Raw genomic sequence first — 17,700 nt, 5'->3', positions numbered from 1 at the left:
GAGAATGTAGCATAAAAGAAAGAGGCAAAACAGTTCTCCAGGAGAATGTAGCATAAAAGAAAGAGACAAAACAGTTCTCCAGGAGAATGTAGCATAAAAGAAAGAGACAAAACAGTTCTTCAGGAGAATGTAGCATAAAAGAAAGAGACAAAACAGTTCTCTAGGAGAATGTAGCATAAAAGAAAGAGACAAAACATTTCTCCAGGAGAATGTAGCATAAAAGAAAGAGACAAAACAGTTCTTCAGGAGAATGTAGCATAAAAGAAAGAGACAAAACAGTTCTCTAGGAGAATGTAGCATAAAAAAAGAGGCAAAACAGTTTTCCAGGAGAATGTAGCATAAAAGAAAGAGACAAAACAGTTCTCCAGGAGAATGTAGCATAAAAGAAAGTGACAAAACAGTTCAATAACTAAAATAGGTTTATACGAGGTTTAATGTTTTTATGAATAAGGGGGTTAATCTATAAAAGCATTATAAAGAGGAAAGATTTAATTTTTTGTACGTTTGTTTGCTTGTTTATTGTGAATAACCTATTAAAAACTATATATAGTAAAAACTACTTAACCGCTTTTAAAAATTCTTTCATACACAGTAAGCTACGTTATTAAGAGACAATTTAATATCTCTAGACGACACCAGGCAAAACTGCAGAACTCAGCCAGTAATTTGTATGATTATTTTCTATACTTCATTTCGTTATAAACGATCTATGTGTCCATTTTCATAGCCACAACATTTTTCTATTTGTGTCTGTCTGGTCTCCTCACAATCCTATAATTTCACTTTTGTTTAATATGCATACCGAGTTACTAAGGCGGCATAAATTAATGAGGGTGTGCAGAACGCACCCGCAAGGGACCGGTGCATCTGCTTCTAAATGTCAACCCGAACAAGCCCTCGCCTATAAATAATTTGAGGTGGTTGTAACGTCTCCGTCCCTGATCCGCAGGCACTCTCTCGATATGGCTTCGTGCAATAAAAATAGCCAACGGCCCATTGCCGTAGAAATTATTCTAACCGATACAACACGTGTATACCTAATTAAATAATACATCAAATGTTAATTAAATAAAATAACAGGTTTACGAAATGAACATGTGTGAAAAATAATAAAAATCGTACAAATAAAATTTACCTTGCGCCTGGCTGTGGTAATTCCATGCAAGCAACATCATTTTCAACTTCTCAGCGTCTTTCGCGAAGGCCTGACCTGCACCAGATCACATTCGCCAATCAATTTTAAAATTCAAATTTAGAATTTCGAAAACATTCTTTTGATCGATATAGAATTGCCAATTTCAATGTTCGGTATTTTATGCTAGTTTGTGTGTAAAATTTCTCTTTTTTTTTTATTGTTTTTTTAAATATTTTTATAGTTATATTCTGTTGTTTATTACGCATAAAATACCAATGAAAATGATTGATTTGATGCAAGTGGCTGGGCAATTGAATTGGTATATAATAATATATATGTATTTATGTATGTATTAAAATACTTACTGGAATAATTATCATCCTCATTCATATCTACTGGTTCCGGTGTTAGATTGTCCTGTAACAATAAAAAAAATTATATGTAAAATATTGAATATAGGTAAAAACAAAATAAATTGCTTTTGTTTTGTTTTTTCAACCTGGTAGATACGTACATATATGGTATGGTAAAAGTAAATTAAATTTCAATTTGTTTTTATATTGAATTATTTAATTTTACAGTATGTTTATTTTGAAACAATAAAAAAAAGACAATCAGGTCCAATTCTCAGTACAGATAAATTTTTTAGAAAATCTTTGGATTCTATACTTATTTAAAAACAGTGATCTATGAAATTTTGATAATAATAACTCGCGTATAATGCAGCTTCCTGTAGGTAATTTTATTTTAAAAATCACAAATAAACACTCAAATTTTCGTCTTTAAAATAATACAAGTATAGAAAACAGAATAACGTTCCCTTTGAAAAAAGGCATTTTCTCTGTTCCTTTTACGTCATTACTTTATTTGTGCAGCCCAGTTGTTACAGTTCTGTGAGTATATAAAAAAATAACCATAGCTACCAGGAAATCATACGATCAAGCAAGTATTAAGTAATTAATAAATTAGCGAAACGGCCACCGGGCCGTGCTGTCCGGGTCAACGCACTGGTCCGCGAACACAAATCGATAGTGCTTCAAATGGACAAGCCAACTAAATATAGCCTTAAACTATGTACAACATACATCATCCCCTAGTACATACATAGCTATCCTCTGTATCTTGAGACAACAAGAAACGCCAGGTGATTTACTAAGTTGGAAACGAGAGACCCACTCTTTCATTCCCAATTTAGTTCATCACCTGGCTTACTAAGTATTTTGTCAGTGAAACAAAATTAATTAAGTTTATTCCAATTATGTTTTACAACAATTTTATTCACAATATATGCAGGCGCCTTTTCTAATTGACTATAGTGGAATAGATTTTAAATTATCAACTAGTGCTGTTCCAAATGTTTGTCGATAATTACAAAAACAATATATATTTAAATACGCAATTAAACGTGATATATCTGTCCTAAATGAAGTATGAAGTTTAAATATATACTATCACTAACTATATTGGATATACAACTACATAAAAGACTAGGTAAGAGATAACAAATTCGATAAAAAAAAAATCAAGTGTTTCAATCTATAATAAATTACCGAAACAAAGGATTTCTTCTTTTACATATGAAATGTGTTGTCGCCGTGTGGTCTTGGCATAGAAAGGACCACTCCTTCCTTTCCTGTGGGTATCGCAAGAGGAAACTAAGAGAACTTAGTGGTCGAGGAATGGGCAGCAGTGTCCCTCTTTAAACATCACCAAAGCCAAACCGTGGTTGCTAATCCGCCTGCCAAGCGTGGCAACTACTAGCAAAACTCTCTTAATAGGGGGAGGCATATGATCAGCAGTGGACAGTTAACGGCTGATATGACAATGATATAAGGATATAGAATGTATTTATATTTATAGTAGATACTTTTCTTGCGAGTTTTTTTAAATGAAATCGACTAGTAATATATATAGTAATAGATACCTTAAATACATGGTTGGTGTCTTTTATTATTATGCATGCTATGTATTCTTTTTTCGTCTTTTTTTTAAATAACAATGCCACGAGTGAGTCGGCGAGATTAAAAGAATTCTAACTTTATTCCGATAGCTCTATTTTATAGTTCATATTTTTTATGTAACGTAGAATGACGAATAAGCTATCGGCCCACCTGAAGAAAAATAGTATCTATCATCTATAGACATGAACTGTATGGACATAACAAAGTGTAATGTGTTGATAATTATATTTATTCTGCTAATTAAGTATTAAGTTTGCCTTTCAAACTAAATACTTTATAGTTAAATTCTTAATTTGAAATAAACGCAACAATATTTAAAATGGCTTTGTTGAAGTTTTTACTATTCACGAATAATTCAGAAATAATAAAAAAAATCGATATTACCTCATATACACAGTCGCATCACTAGCCTTAGATAAATGTGCCAAAAGGCTAATTCGCATCGTAATAGGGCAGTATGACGCAAAACATTTCATCATCGGAAGCTAGAGGGCGCTTGTAATGACCGAATGACATCATGCGGAGACAAATTCCAACGTTCCCGGCATCCCCTAACCTTTGTTTAGAGTGTGGACGCATTCGTACGAAACGCACACATGCAAATTTAGGCAGAATGTTTGGAGGCGCTAAAATGCCCCTAATTTAATTTAAATTTAAAAATATACCGTTGTTTTTCCCAACAAAACTGGTATTTAATATATTTCGAAAGATAAAAGAATTCATTTCTTTTTTTTATCTTTGAACCTTTATCAAATGCAAAATTTTTACTAATTTTATAAATCAGATAGTGAATTTGTTTTGTTTGTTACCTTATAGCGCTTTAACGGGTTAACCATGTCAATCACCATGAAATTTGGTATACACGTACCAAATAGCATGGAGGATATAGGCTATTTATCCCGGTCAGTAGACGTAATAATAAATAACTTGAGTTTTTCCACAAAAAACTCCGACTTCAAGTCTGACAAAAGCATTTTTTTTTTTTATTAAGTTCTCCCTTTGAACCACATTTTCTTGTAGTCAATAAAGTTATTTATATAAATAAATAAAAAAAAAATCAAATCTGTTTATAAATGACAGACTTATAAGGCAACAAACATAAAAAAAATTACACCTAATTTGAGAAACCTTCTCCTTTTTTTTCATTTAGATGATAAATGATAGTAAAACCCTTAACATATTACGTAGTGCTGTCTATTCCAAATTAAGTTGAAATTATGCTATGCGTACTAGACAATTGTTATAAGTATAATACCTATTTTTTTCCTATATATATACTTACAATTACATGTACATATAAAAGATCCCAATTAATAATACAAACAGATTCATGTCTGTATATATTATTAATTGGGTCAAATGTTTGTATTCTGCAAGAATCGAATCCGCGACCATTGGATAATAACACGGTAAGATCGTCGAATTATAACATAATGTATATTCCAACGTCTTTAAAAAACATTCTCGCATAATTAATTAATAATACGACAAAAGAAACAAAGCGTTAAGGAAAGTTAGTTGAACGGAAAATTAAATAATTCCAACACAATGAAACTGCTACATTTTAGAGGCTATTTTATAGCCGGCATCGACTTACGAAAACATACGAAGATTTTCGTTCAACAAGTGGTCGCTCTGTCCGATGCAAAATATCATCAATTCTCCTGTAGACTGAGAGCTAACAATAAAGTTTTTCTTAATAGATATTTTTTATTTATTCTTTATTGCACGATAAATTTTGTACAAATGGTTTGTTTAATGCCGTGTGGCAATCTCTACCAGCCATTATAGAAAAACAGAAACACAAAAAACAGTTTGAGGGCAGTGGTGGCGAACATATATTATACAAAAAAAAAATCATAATTATTCTACTAATACGAGTATAATAAAATTTTAACTAAACAATAATTTTTAGAAATTTTGTTTATCTATCTGTCTATCCGTATGTTTGTTCTAGCACCATGCAAAAACTACTCTGCTAAATTGGATGCAGTCTTCATAGACATGTTCTAACTTAAAACTTACAATGGCAAACAAGCTGACGGTCCACCTGATGGAAAGTGGTAACCGTCGCCTATAGACATGGACAGTACCAAGGACATAACAGAGTATACTGTGTCGTCAATGATACCTCTTACGTGTTGCCATTCCTGAGAACTAAGGTTCAAAACCGAAACGCAGCCGTGCAAACATTGCTTCACAGCAGAAACACAAATGAGACACAGGTACCTGAGCACACAACTTTTATACAAAATCTCCTCTGGAAAACATAATTACGTTTTAATTTATAGCCATGATTCATTTCTCTTATGATAAAAGTTGTGAAGTTTTATTTGATTCGAGATCTCTGACTATTTAAGGAAGGCAAGAGAAAAATGTTTCATTCATATTTATTGAATCGCGGTGACGAAATGTCGACTTTTCTTTTTCAGTATAAATTTTTTCACAACGAAATAAATTTTCTTTAGTTTTATTAAAATGCTTGTTTGACGTATATTTATTTGTAAGCTTATTTTTCATACAAATGATGACAATATTAGGAATGGCTTCACATAATTAATGAATAATACCTTTCTGTTGTTTTAGCTATTTATTTTATTTATTTATTTATTCTTTATTACTCATTATTTCAACTGTTTATTCTGCACTTTGAAAAGATATATATGTACGTTTTTTTTATTAACAAAGCTTTCAGGTAATTTCTATGTTATACCATCATATCAACCTTTAACTGTCCATTGCTGAACATAAGCCTCCCACTTGAGGAGTTTTGTCAGTAGTTGCCACGCTTGGCAGGCGGATTGGCAACTGCAGTTAGGTTTTAATGATGTTTTAAGAGGGACGTTACTACTCATCCCTTTGTTATATAAAATTGATTAATTTAGACACACAATAAATAGGAAATTCGTTGTCCTCTGCATTTTGACCTTGTACTTGTTAATGATTAATGACACCTCCGGTAAATAATGTTTTTATAACGATGCCAATATGCCATTAAATTGAGTGAAACATTCAGTATTAGTAAGTAACCTTTGCTTGACTACACGTTGTTCAATGAGAATGCATGAATGCATCACTGCACCTTATCTGTCATTGAGCGATAATTAATTACGGAGTAAATTGCAATAGTATCCACATATAACGACAAGTACTAGGCGTACATAGCGCGAGAAGGGTCAACGGATATTTAGTGTCCGCATAGCAGATGCGGTCCTTGGCCACCGCCCTCAAGACGGTCGATATCTTGCTTGTCACCCCACCTAACTCCGAACTGGCTATGTGCACCTGGCCTTGTACTTAGCTAGCTATACTATAAGTACTTAGTTATGCGTGTGCAATTTTAGTACTTTACAAAAATAGTGTTGTAGAAATTATTGGCTAGTTATCGATAATAATAATAACAAACAGTACGATTACGAAATACACATATTATTACTAGCTATATTCCTCGACTTCACCCGATTGAATTAGTATATAAAATACTCTATGTGCTAAGTTAGGATATAACCTACCCGTGTACCAAATTTCATTAAAATCTTTTCGGTAGTCTTTGTGTAAAAGAGTACCAAATGAATATTTTATCCATCGATACAAATTTTCGCATTTATTACATTAATAGGATTATAGATACAAAATTAAAAACTCATTTATTACAACTCGAAATGGTGTAATACTTAAAATGGAGTATTTTATTTATGTATCATCTGCTCGTATATAAATATAGGCAATTAATTATTGAAACAATTAAATTCGATAGAGCCGAATGTTTATATTTTTGTGAATGGTGTTCGTATTGAATTTCCGCTAATAAAATAAACACAATAAAGTAAATAAGAGAATTGTCGGTGCGACATCGCGGTCCGTCTGCCGATAGGCGAATAAATCGCGGGATAACCTAGTTTTCGATACAAAATAACTGCAAAATTTCGGGAATCCACCAACGCTTATATGCTGAGGGCCTGGTATGTACTGATACATGGCTTATGTACTGCGGTGTGCCTCCCCTCGCGTTCCCTCCTCCCGGCACTCCGCGTGTACCCGTGTAGTGCTTGCCACCCCGCGAGTGATCACGCTGTGACACCACCAATACCTACCGTTTTATCGATAGTCGATGTACTTACGATACAGAGTTTAGTTGACAAAGCAAACATCAATCAATACAACTGCTTGTACTTATTCTAACCACAAATGTTTCGGTAACACTTTTAATAAAATGTTATATAGAAAATAATTAAATACGAATAAATATATAATATCAAAGCTAAAATATTGGGGGGAAAGTGATTGTTAGTAATGGAGACTGAGAATCCCATTGCTAGCAATATACCCAATCAGGTCGACCTCCTCGCGGTTCCTCCTGGAAACTATCATGATAAATTCCAGATGAATTCATCATGATGGGCTAACTGGCCTGTTTTCATTCTCATCTATCACCCTTCACTGGTGCTCCGCCAGTGTATCCCGTTAGCGCAGACGGGGTTACCATTCCATTTTCATCCAATAAAAAAATAAAACCTAAAATATTAAACTATTAGATACTTCAGAATCTGCCAGTTCACACTCATAAATATCGATTAATTACATATTTAGATGTTGCATTATTTTAAATTATGCATGGTAAAATCTAATGACACAAATGCAGCAAACAAGTATTTAACCTAATTAATACAAACGATGGCACGTGCACATTGCATTCTATATAAGAAATACAGAAAACCATCTGTTGCTGCAGTGACTCCAACTATGATGTTTGAAGACTTCCGTCGACGTCACACTAGGCCTTTTTAGCATTTTATATACCTATGTAGGTATGTTTTATTATAATTAATAGTGAGAAAAAGAAGCGAGGAAACAAAATGTAAGTCACAGTAGTAATCGTATAAAATACGACTCATTTGTAACTGTAAACAATAAAACTGTACTTATTTAAATATTCTGAAATAAATGTCATAACAATTAGCACCTACTAACGACACTATTATCCAGCCTACAGCAAACACACATTTGCTATCAATAAATCTATCGATAAGCCCAAATCATCGATAGGTCAGCGTAGCGCCGGCAATCAGGTGGCAGTCAGCGTATAATCATTAAATACCCACGCGAAGGGGTGCGATGACGCCCGCGGGCACCACCCAGCGCCCGTGCCCGCCCGCACCCAATTATGAAAATACGAACAAAATAAATTTGGAACGCTTACCGAAATCAAAGAACGGTAATACACCGGCTCACTCATTATCGACAATGTGCGTTCACATCCTTATTGGTCCTTTTCTTTCATTTTATATGAACACGTGAAATAGTGATGTGTATCGATTGAATTATGTTTAGCGGGTTATTTTTGCTGCGTTGACCCGTTACGTTAGCTAATGTTAATATTGTCGCGTAAGCTTATTTGGAGGTTAATAACATTTAATTATAATAACTACAACGCAACGGTTGAACGGTTTGCGGCCTAATTGCGCTTGATGATTGAACGATTTTGAGGTTGAACGGAGTGTTATCTGTTGGGTGTGCATTAATGGAATGTCGGCTGCGTATTTAATAAAGGTTTAAACTTTAAATTTACGAGGTATATTATTCTCTTATGTATATTAAATATTAATTAATTAATTCAAGATTTTGCATTAACCAGCCGCTTAAATTGTCAGAAGATTGATATAGAAACAAAAAGGAGGCAAATTTGATCGGGAAAAAGTTATCAAAGTTTGGATTTGACAAAGACGCCGCACCACATACATACAAAAAAAAATTAAAAACGAATTAGGGACTGCCTCTATTCTCGAAATCATTTAAAAGGGTCCTTAAAAGAAACGAATTTATATATACTATTTATATATTTATTTACAAAATGTCTTATGAGTATATTTTGTACCTATTCTACCATAGATATCATCATCTCGTAGTATATTTTATGATGTCTATCCATCAAAGTTCACGTCAATACGCAAAGGTTAGTATTAATGGGAATAGATTGTTAGTAATAGACATGCCACTGTCGTGCTATAGCTATATCAATAGTATACTTATTCCCCGTTGACGAGAAACACCGTTAAACATAACAAATTCGCGAAACATCAGCAGACTTACATCTATTTAAATCCAATATGTTCGCCGAAATGTGTAAATCATTATGTGAAATCAAAAATACGCGCGAGTAAAACCCGTTTAAATCTTTTATTTCCGTGTCTGTAAAGAGAACACTTAAGAAGAAATATAAACCTTAAATATATGAGATTTAGAGATCATATTTCATAAGAACGACGCCCGTAATCTGGTTGTCCTGATATTTTCATCTGTAACTTAGTAAATTGCATATTGTCACGGTACTTTCAGTCTCCTTTGATATCTATATTCGAAGTTTATTTATTTGTTGGTATGTTTGATTGCGAATAAGTTCCAGGGATCTGTTGGACCAATTACAAAATACTTTTATATTATGCTTCGAAACTGGGTTTTCTATATAAGGGTCTAATAATAACGAATTAGTTTATCATTATTTCGAAATAACAGTTAAATAACGGAACAAATAGCTAATTTAGAACAGGTTATTTTAATGTGTTATTAGTTTTTACCCACCGTTCGTATGACCGGGATATATTAAGTACTAGCGTTTATCCGCGACTTCGTCTGCATCACCAGGATATCTTTACTGACCGGGATAAAAAGTAGGATATATCTTTATCCATCCCATATAGTACGTATATACAAAATTTCACAGTTATTGGTGACACCATTAATATATAAGGTAACAAACAAACAAAAAATGAAACTCAATTTCACATTTATAATATTGGTAAGAGTATTAATTGGCGGTTATAAAAAGTACCCTATGTCTTCTTTTATTTAAAATATTACGTGAAAACCAAACATTTTGAGAAGCCGTTAAGACAGAAAAATGTAACAAACAAACAGACTTTTACTCATTCATTTATAAAATTAGTAAGGATTAATTATTTATTTTCTATAATTTTTAATTTAATTAACTGATTCTACTCTGTTTCAGTAAATAAGTAGTGCAGATATAAAATATGAAACATAAAATAAAAAAAATCCCTATGCGAATCATTAATAAGTCATTATGAGACCAACGCAAGTTTCACCATTTCGATAAAAAAGAATCATTGAAATCGATTCAAAATTAGCGAATTTATCGCGTAACAACAGTTTAATTGATAACCTTCCCCATTTTAAGTCAATCGAAAATATCAAACGAATATGTTGTCACATGGATTAAAGTAATTAAAATTTGTGGAAACAAAAAAACAGACTTCACTTGTGGCAAAACCAGTTATTTTGATTTAAAAAGTAAAGTGACTGAATCGATTTTGATAAAATTTATATAGGACCAATCTGTAAGTATAACCTTTCAGATAAAAAATAATTTTCCAAATCGTTTTATAACTAATAAAGTTACGAGGTAACAAACATAAAAAAAAATACAAGCGAATTGAGAATCTCCTTATTTTTGAAGTCGGTTGAAAAAGAGGAACTGTCACATTATCTATTACTTTTTAGGCACCTTTGATACGATACCCTAGTATCATGAAGGGATTATGTAAATACACATTTCGAGAAAACCCATTTTTGTCTAACTAAAATTAGCTTAGCTTTACAATTTAACAGTTAATGTTTTGCGAAATAATATCACTTGAACTGAGAAATTTAACTTTTATGCTTTCGCGGTCTTTTTAAGCACTCCTCAGTTCCGTGAGCCAAAAAACATTCTCCCTCCATAATAGCAGCTTACAAACGGGGTTCGCTTTTTTTATTTGCCATTTTTCTCAACTTTTTACCCGTCTCGACCAAGAGCGCAGAGGCGGGCTGGAAGTCTTCGCGGTCTTTCAAAATAAACGGCTTCCTTTAGCATTCTGCTGGCTCGGTAGTTTCGTTCGCCGCTTGCACCCCGGTTTTTAAAGCGGACAGCGCCCCCTAGCATTCGCGGGATCTCTGCCCCCCCTTGCGCCCCAAACACCCCCCGCCCACAGCAGTAATACCATAACGGGTGCGAGCTATGACGAGATTATCTACGTACACGCGTATCCACTATACCCATACACACGTTAGTTATATACTAGGAGTATATAAAATACAAATCGTAAAAACCTATATCTATTTTGAGTTCTAAAAGATTGTATCTTTCTAAATCATCATAAGCGATGACTTGTGTACATAGCAGCATTGATTTACCGGGCCGGACGCTACCTGTCATCAGCGCACAATGACGATTACAGGGTATTAAGTAAAAATATCGAAAACGCGCAACAAATAAAAGGATTGTGAAATTCGCAAAATTGCAAAATTATTGACAATGCAGCTGCGATATAAAATAAGACCAAAGCGAGAGTTTTATTGTGATCGACAAAATCTACATTACACTATTTCATTTATAACTAGCGACTTGCCCTGGTTTCACACGGATAGATAGTTAGGTACAAAAATAAATTAGTATTTTTAATTCTATCCAAAGGTTGTCTGGAAGAGATTGCTTAGCGATAAGGCCGCCTTTTGTATCACTTCTCATTAATATTTAATGTATTTGTTATTTCTCTTTTTACTTGGTGCAATAAAGTGGAAATAAATAAATAAAAATAAATATTTTTATACATAAAATACGGCCAATATTACTCGTTGATAATATTGTTTTCTGAAATTCATTTTAAATTGGCTAAGTATTTTTTTACATATGTATATATAGCCATATAGATCCTGACGTAGAATAGGCTATCCCTTCCATTCCTATGTGTATTGTAAGAAGCGATTAAAGGAGCTTATAGTAGAGGGATGGGCAGCAGCGTCCCACTTGAAATATCACCAAAAGCCAAACTGCGGTTACCAACCCGCCTGCCAAGTGTGGCAACTACTGGCGTGGCAACTACTGTTTTGCTACTTATAAATATTATATGCGAATTAAAACATATACCTTAACTGTTTCTTTCTTTGTCTACTTTATACAAAATAAAAAAAAAAATCTATGCATTTGTTATTGTAAAATTAAATATGACATTTTAAATGGATCATTCTAATGATTGCATGCAATTGTCAATTCAAAAACTAGTTAGTTATTTTATCACTACTTTTATGTACAAAAAAAGTATATAATATATATTTTTTTTATACAACTTAGATCTATACTTATAATAAATCTGTAGAGAGGTCAATTCTATACATGAAATATATTTCCAAAATAACTATTAGACGGTGATTAGTGATCGATACTGATGCACAATTTTTGTCTGTCGGTCTGTCTGTATGTTCGTTATAGAAACAAAAACTACTCGACGGATTTTAATGAAACTTGGTACAATTATTCTTCATACTCCTGGGCAGGTTATAGTATACTTTTCATCACGCTACGATCAATAGGAGTAGAGCAGTGAAGGGAAATGTATCTGTTACATCAAAACCACTGAACCGTGAGGAAAGACATAGGCTACTTATTTCACGAAAAACGACGGAAACGCGGACGAAGTCCGCAAGACGGGAACAGCTAGTATATAATAAAAATATGATAATGAAATGGTAACCTGCTATATACACTATTGTGGGAACCAATGGGAGATGATTGGAAAGGATGAAGTCTTTTCACCAACATGACGAATTGAAGGAATTCGTCACGAAGTTAATAATAATTACCAGAGGGATACTTTGTACAAAAGTCGATTGCTTGGGTACAGAGGCTTCACAGTAGTTGTGTTTGCATGGCTGTGTTTCGGTTTGAAGGGTGGGATATGGCGTGAATTTATTTGGTACAAAGGAATAATACCTGAGTCCTCAGGAATAGCAACGCATGGGAGGTATCATGGGCAAAACAGTATACTCCGTTATGTCCATGGTACTGCTCATGTCTATAGGCGACGGTTATCACTTTCCATTTCTGGACCGTCAGCTAGTTTGCCATTCTAAGTTGTTTAAAAAAAATGGGAACTATAAGCCCCAACTAAATTCCAAAGTAAATCAATAACATTGGCAAGGCTCTCGTTTCTTTTTTACCCATTAAAAAAAACTTATAACTTCAATATATATATATGTAATTTTTCTGATAAAATGAAAATATTTACATACACGTGGAGGAAAACTTATGAAAAGATAAAAGAAGAGTCTGAAGAAATAGATTTGGGGTAAAGGCATGTCAATGACATCGCACATTTTTCTAAATCCTTACTATAATAATATAAACGTGAAAGTTTGTTTGTACGTTTGCATGTTAATTTTTGGGGCCATAATGGCTCAACTAATTATTATAAAATTAAAAATAAAATTTGAAATGGAGAAGAGGGAGACTTTGTACAAAAGTCGATTGCTTGGGTACCTCTGTCACATTCGTGCTTCAACCGTGAAGCAGCTGTGTTTGCATGGCTGTGTTTCGGTTTAAAGGGTGGGATATGGCGTGAATTTACTGGGTACAGAGGAATAACACCTGAGTCCTTAGGAATGGCAACGCATGGGGGGTATCATGGGCGAAACAGTATAGTCTGTCATGTCCATGATACTGCTCATGTCTATAGGCGACGGTTACCACTTTCCATCAGGTGGGCCGTCAGCTTGTTTGCCATTCTAAGTTGTATAAAAAAAAAAAAGTGTAGCCTACATTATATTATATATTTATCCCGAACAATATATTCCGATCACGCAAACGAAATCGCGGGTAAAGATTTGTATTATAAGTGGCTATTGGTTTAAAAAAAAAACATTGAAATTTACACGTCAATTAAACGTTTTAATTAAAAAAATAATTATGAAAGCAATTCCGCTTTCGCAAATATAGCTTGTGATACAAACATACAAACAGCAAATACAATCGAATTGACAGCACCTTCATATTATACACGCCATTTCTCTTTTTTGAAGCCGGTTAAATATACAAAACAAACTGTTGCGCTTTCCGTGCGGTTCGTCATAAATTTATTACTTTAGTCTTTTAGAAGAGAATTTTAAAAGTACGGTGAGCAAATACGAAGAAAGCAATAGAAAAAAATATATACTAATACAATAAAGAGTGTTTGTTCGTAGTACATGGATAAACTCAAAAACTACTTTAATTTTATTTATTTATTTATTTATATATATATATTTGTCAAGGAATCTCCCGGCTAGCTTTTGGCCACAATGGAATATCAGTGGGACCATTTTGTTTTAATATGGCACAATTATGAAATGAAAAATTATTTTACTCCCGTCTAGTTTTACAAGACCCCTTTACACGTAAGTTAAATTGGTAGTTATTACATTAATATCTGCTTTTTTTATAAAACTTAGAATGGCAAACAATCTGACGACCCACCTGATGGAAAGTGGTCACCGTCGCCTATAGACATGAGCAGTAACACGGACATAACAGAGTACTATACTGTTTCGCCCATGATACCCCCATTCGTTGCCATTCCTGAAGACTCAGATGTTATTTCTCTGTACCCTGTAAATTCACTGCCATATCCCACCCTTCAAACCGAAACACAGCCATGCAAATACAACTGCTTTACGGTAGAAACACGAATGGGACAGAGGTGCCCAAGCAAACGCCTTTTGTACAAAGTCTACTTACAAAACTATTAACAATGAAATAGCTCAATTAAGTTACATCATGAACGAATAAATTCAAAATTAGTTAAATATAACAGTAAGTGACATATACAGTGTCTTTATATTATGTACTCCGTATGTGAGGTTTTCAAGATCTCGAAGTGTCTATCGAATTTTGATGCTGACCGTACTATTACGACTACACTATTTTTTATTTATTTATTTATGGCAACAAACAGTCAGTTTACAAAATATTAATACAATATACATTACAGTTTTACAACAATAGACCTTACAGTGCCAATAACAGTATTTTAAACATAGAGTTATTATTCATGAAGTCCCATGGAAATACGCAAGAAATTTAGTAACAAATCCAAAGTACTAATATACATATATAAGTATCAAAGACAAAAAAAAGAAGCGTCGATTTAATTTAAACATACAAGTTTATCAGTTAATTTACTTATAAAAACTACTATTTGACAAAGTGAAGATTTTATTTTCTTACTAGTTAAGCTGATAAATTTCAGACCATCCACAACGCCATCTATGAAAAGTAATCCGAAGTAACAATTCCCATATAAAATTAGGTATTTTAAATTTTTCTATTTTTCTGAACTGAACTTAAGGGGTTTTCCAACCTCTTTTTTATTTTATACCGCTCCTGTATTATAACAAACAAAAGAAAATAAATAAATAATTATATAATTATTATATATATATATATATATATATATATATATATATATATATAAGATTTGGAAACTTAATAATAAATATATATATATATATATATATATATATATATATATATATATATATATATATATATAAGCAGAGTTTCGTGCCTCTTATGGAGGAAATAAAAAGTATCTATCTATCTACTATAAATATCGTAAAACAATAAAATAAAAAATTTAATTTTTTTATGCACCTTAGAATGGCAAATAAGCTGACGGTGCTCCTGATGAAAAGTGGTAACAGTCGCCTATAAACATAAACAGTACCATGAACATAACAGAGTATACTATGTCGCTCATGATACCCTTCACGCATTGCCAATCCTGAGGACTAAGTGTTACGGCTCTACACCTTGTAATTTCATTGTCATATTCCTTCAAACCGAAATATAGCCATGCAAACACAATTGCTTTACGACAGAAACACAAAAGGGACAGAGGTACCCAAGCAGATGCTCCCACTATTATTAAATCCTAAAGTCTATATATAGTTGTAATATTTTTTATAATGACAGGCGATCTACTAATGACAACTAGAGTTAATTAAAGGCTATATCTATTTATATATTTATAAAATGGATAAGTAAATTATAACTGTTCCTAGATGCCTTTTTTGCATGCATTAAAAAAATAATTATAAGGAAACATCAGTCTTAAATCAAGGCAAGCAAATCAACATTCATATTCTAAGTTGTGTATTGTTAATATCATTAATATATGAATAAGTAAGGATTTGATTTTTTTTTATCTTAATTTTTGGTATTATTGTTTAGGGAGGGAGACTTTGTACAAAAGTCGATTGCTTGAGTACCTCTGCTCCATTCGTGTTTCAATCGTGAAGCAGTTGTGTCTACATGGCTGTGTTTCGGTTTGAAGGGTGGGATATGGCGTGAATTTACTGGGTACAGAGGAATAACACCTGAGTCCTCAGGAATGGCAACGCATGAGGGTATCATGGGCGAAACAGTATACTCTGTTATGTCCATGGTATTGCTCATGTCTATAGGCGACGGTTACCACTTTACATCAGATGGGCCGTCAGCTTGTTTGCCATTCTAAGTTGTATAAAAAAAAGGATAATAGGATCATCATCATCATCATCGCATTCATAATATTACCTAATTAATATACCTTGCTTGCTACCGTGGGTGTCGTAAGAAGTAACTAAGGGAACATAATGGTTGAGAGATGAACAGCAGCGTCCCTTTAAAATATAACCAAAGCGTAACCCGCCTGCCAAGCGTGACATTTATTGGCAAAACTATGGGGATGGCCTATATGTGGACACTTAACGGTTTATATGATAATTATTATTCTCTAATTAGGGTAAAAACCCTTAAGAGAAATAAAAAGAAAGATCAATTAATTACTCATCGAGGAGCTTAAACTCGAAATTTGTAAATAATTAAACACATTCGCGAGTAGCGAGACTACTAGGTGCACAAACCACGTCGTTACCGCGTCTAAGTACTAGGCTCACATAAATGTGAAGGAGGCAGAGCGTAGTCGTAGATACTCGCATTATGAGACGGGGGGAAGCGGGCGACCTCGAAAAACCGAACGGGGGTCGTCTCTACGTCGAAAAGCATCGTGAATTTCACAAAGCGGCTTCCTAGTTACAGGGGTATCGTTGGGGAGACGCGGTTACAACTCGGCGCCTACTCGTGCCTGCTCTTTGAAGTGTGATAAACTGAGCGAACGCGAACGTACTAAATATGGATACCTACGTAGGAGTGCGTGCCGCCCGCCTCGAGATTTCTGCTCCCCTGTTCCCGCGATGTCAAGATTTATAAACGTGGTTAAAATTTACTGTTCAATATTGTATATATGTATATACAGGGTGAAGTCTAAATCACGATCATCTTAGGAGGGTTCTATAAGTGAAGCGGAATATTTTCCCAAAGAAACAAGCAACAGCCAGCTGCCAAGTTAGTACAGAAGACTCGAAAATCTTTTCTTCGTTTTTCGACTCATGTTCCTTTGGGAAACATATTAAATATTACTGGTAGAGAAGTCTTTTAAAAGGACAGTAATCCATCCTGTATATAACATAAAGGGAGGTCGCATAGCGGCCTAATGATGGGGAGATTTGGGTTCAGGCTCAAAAAGAGATCATTACTCGTAGTCGTGGGTTCAAATATAGACGTCGAAAAATAATATAAAAATTTTACCGAAAAAAAGCGAAATATAAATGCATCAATATATTATTTTTATATTTCAACCGACTACTCAATCTCTAATCTCCTATCTCACTCCCTTGTAAACGATTTGGAAAATTCTTTTTTTTTTATCTAAAAGAATATACTTGCAGATTGGTTACATAGAAATTTAAACAAAA

The 17,700-nt window shown here is 33.5% G+C and overlaps 1 protein-coding gene across 4 annotated transcripts in view; it reads right to left on the bottom strand.

Moving 5' to 3' along the window:
- LOC113511027 (nucleolar protein 4) overlaps positions 1-17,700 on the bottom strand; it is a 226,685-nt gene that overhangs the window by 11,657 nt on the left and 197,328 nt on the right. For 3 of the 4 annotated variants that reach the window (XM_026894589.3, XM_026894588.3, XM_026894587.3), the window contains exons 5-6: positions 1,501-1,552; positions 1,136-1,210 (exon numbers count right to left, since the gene is read on the bottom strand). In XM_026894589.3, coding sequence (XP_026750390.2) covers positions 1,136-1,210; positions 1,501-1,552 — 127 coding nt within the window. The remainder of the gene's footprint in view (positions 1-1,135; positions 1,211-1,500; positions 1,553-17,700) is intronic. The other variant, XM_026894590.3, reaches the window with a different exon arrangement.

This window comes from Galleria mellonella, unplaced genomic scaffold (assembly GCF_026898425.1).
Source record: "Galleria mellonella isolate WM207_F2 unplaced genomic scaffold, CSIRO_AGI_GalMel_v1 utg133, whole genome shotgun sequence".
Lineage (NCBI taxonomy): Eukaryota > Metazoa > Arthropoda > Insecta > Lepidoptera > Pyralidae > Galleria > Galleria mellonella.
This window is presented reverse-complemented; position numbering and strand designations above follow the sequence as displayed.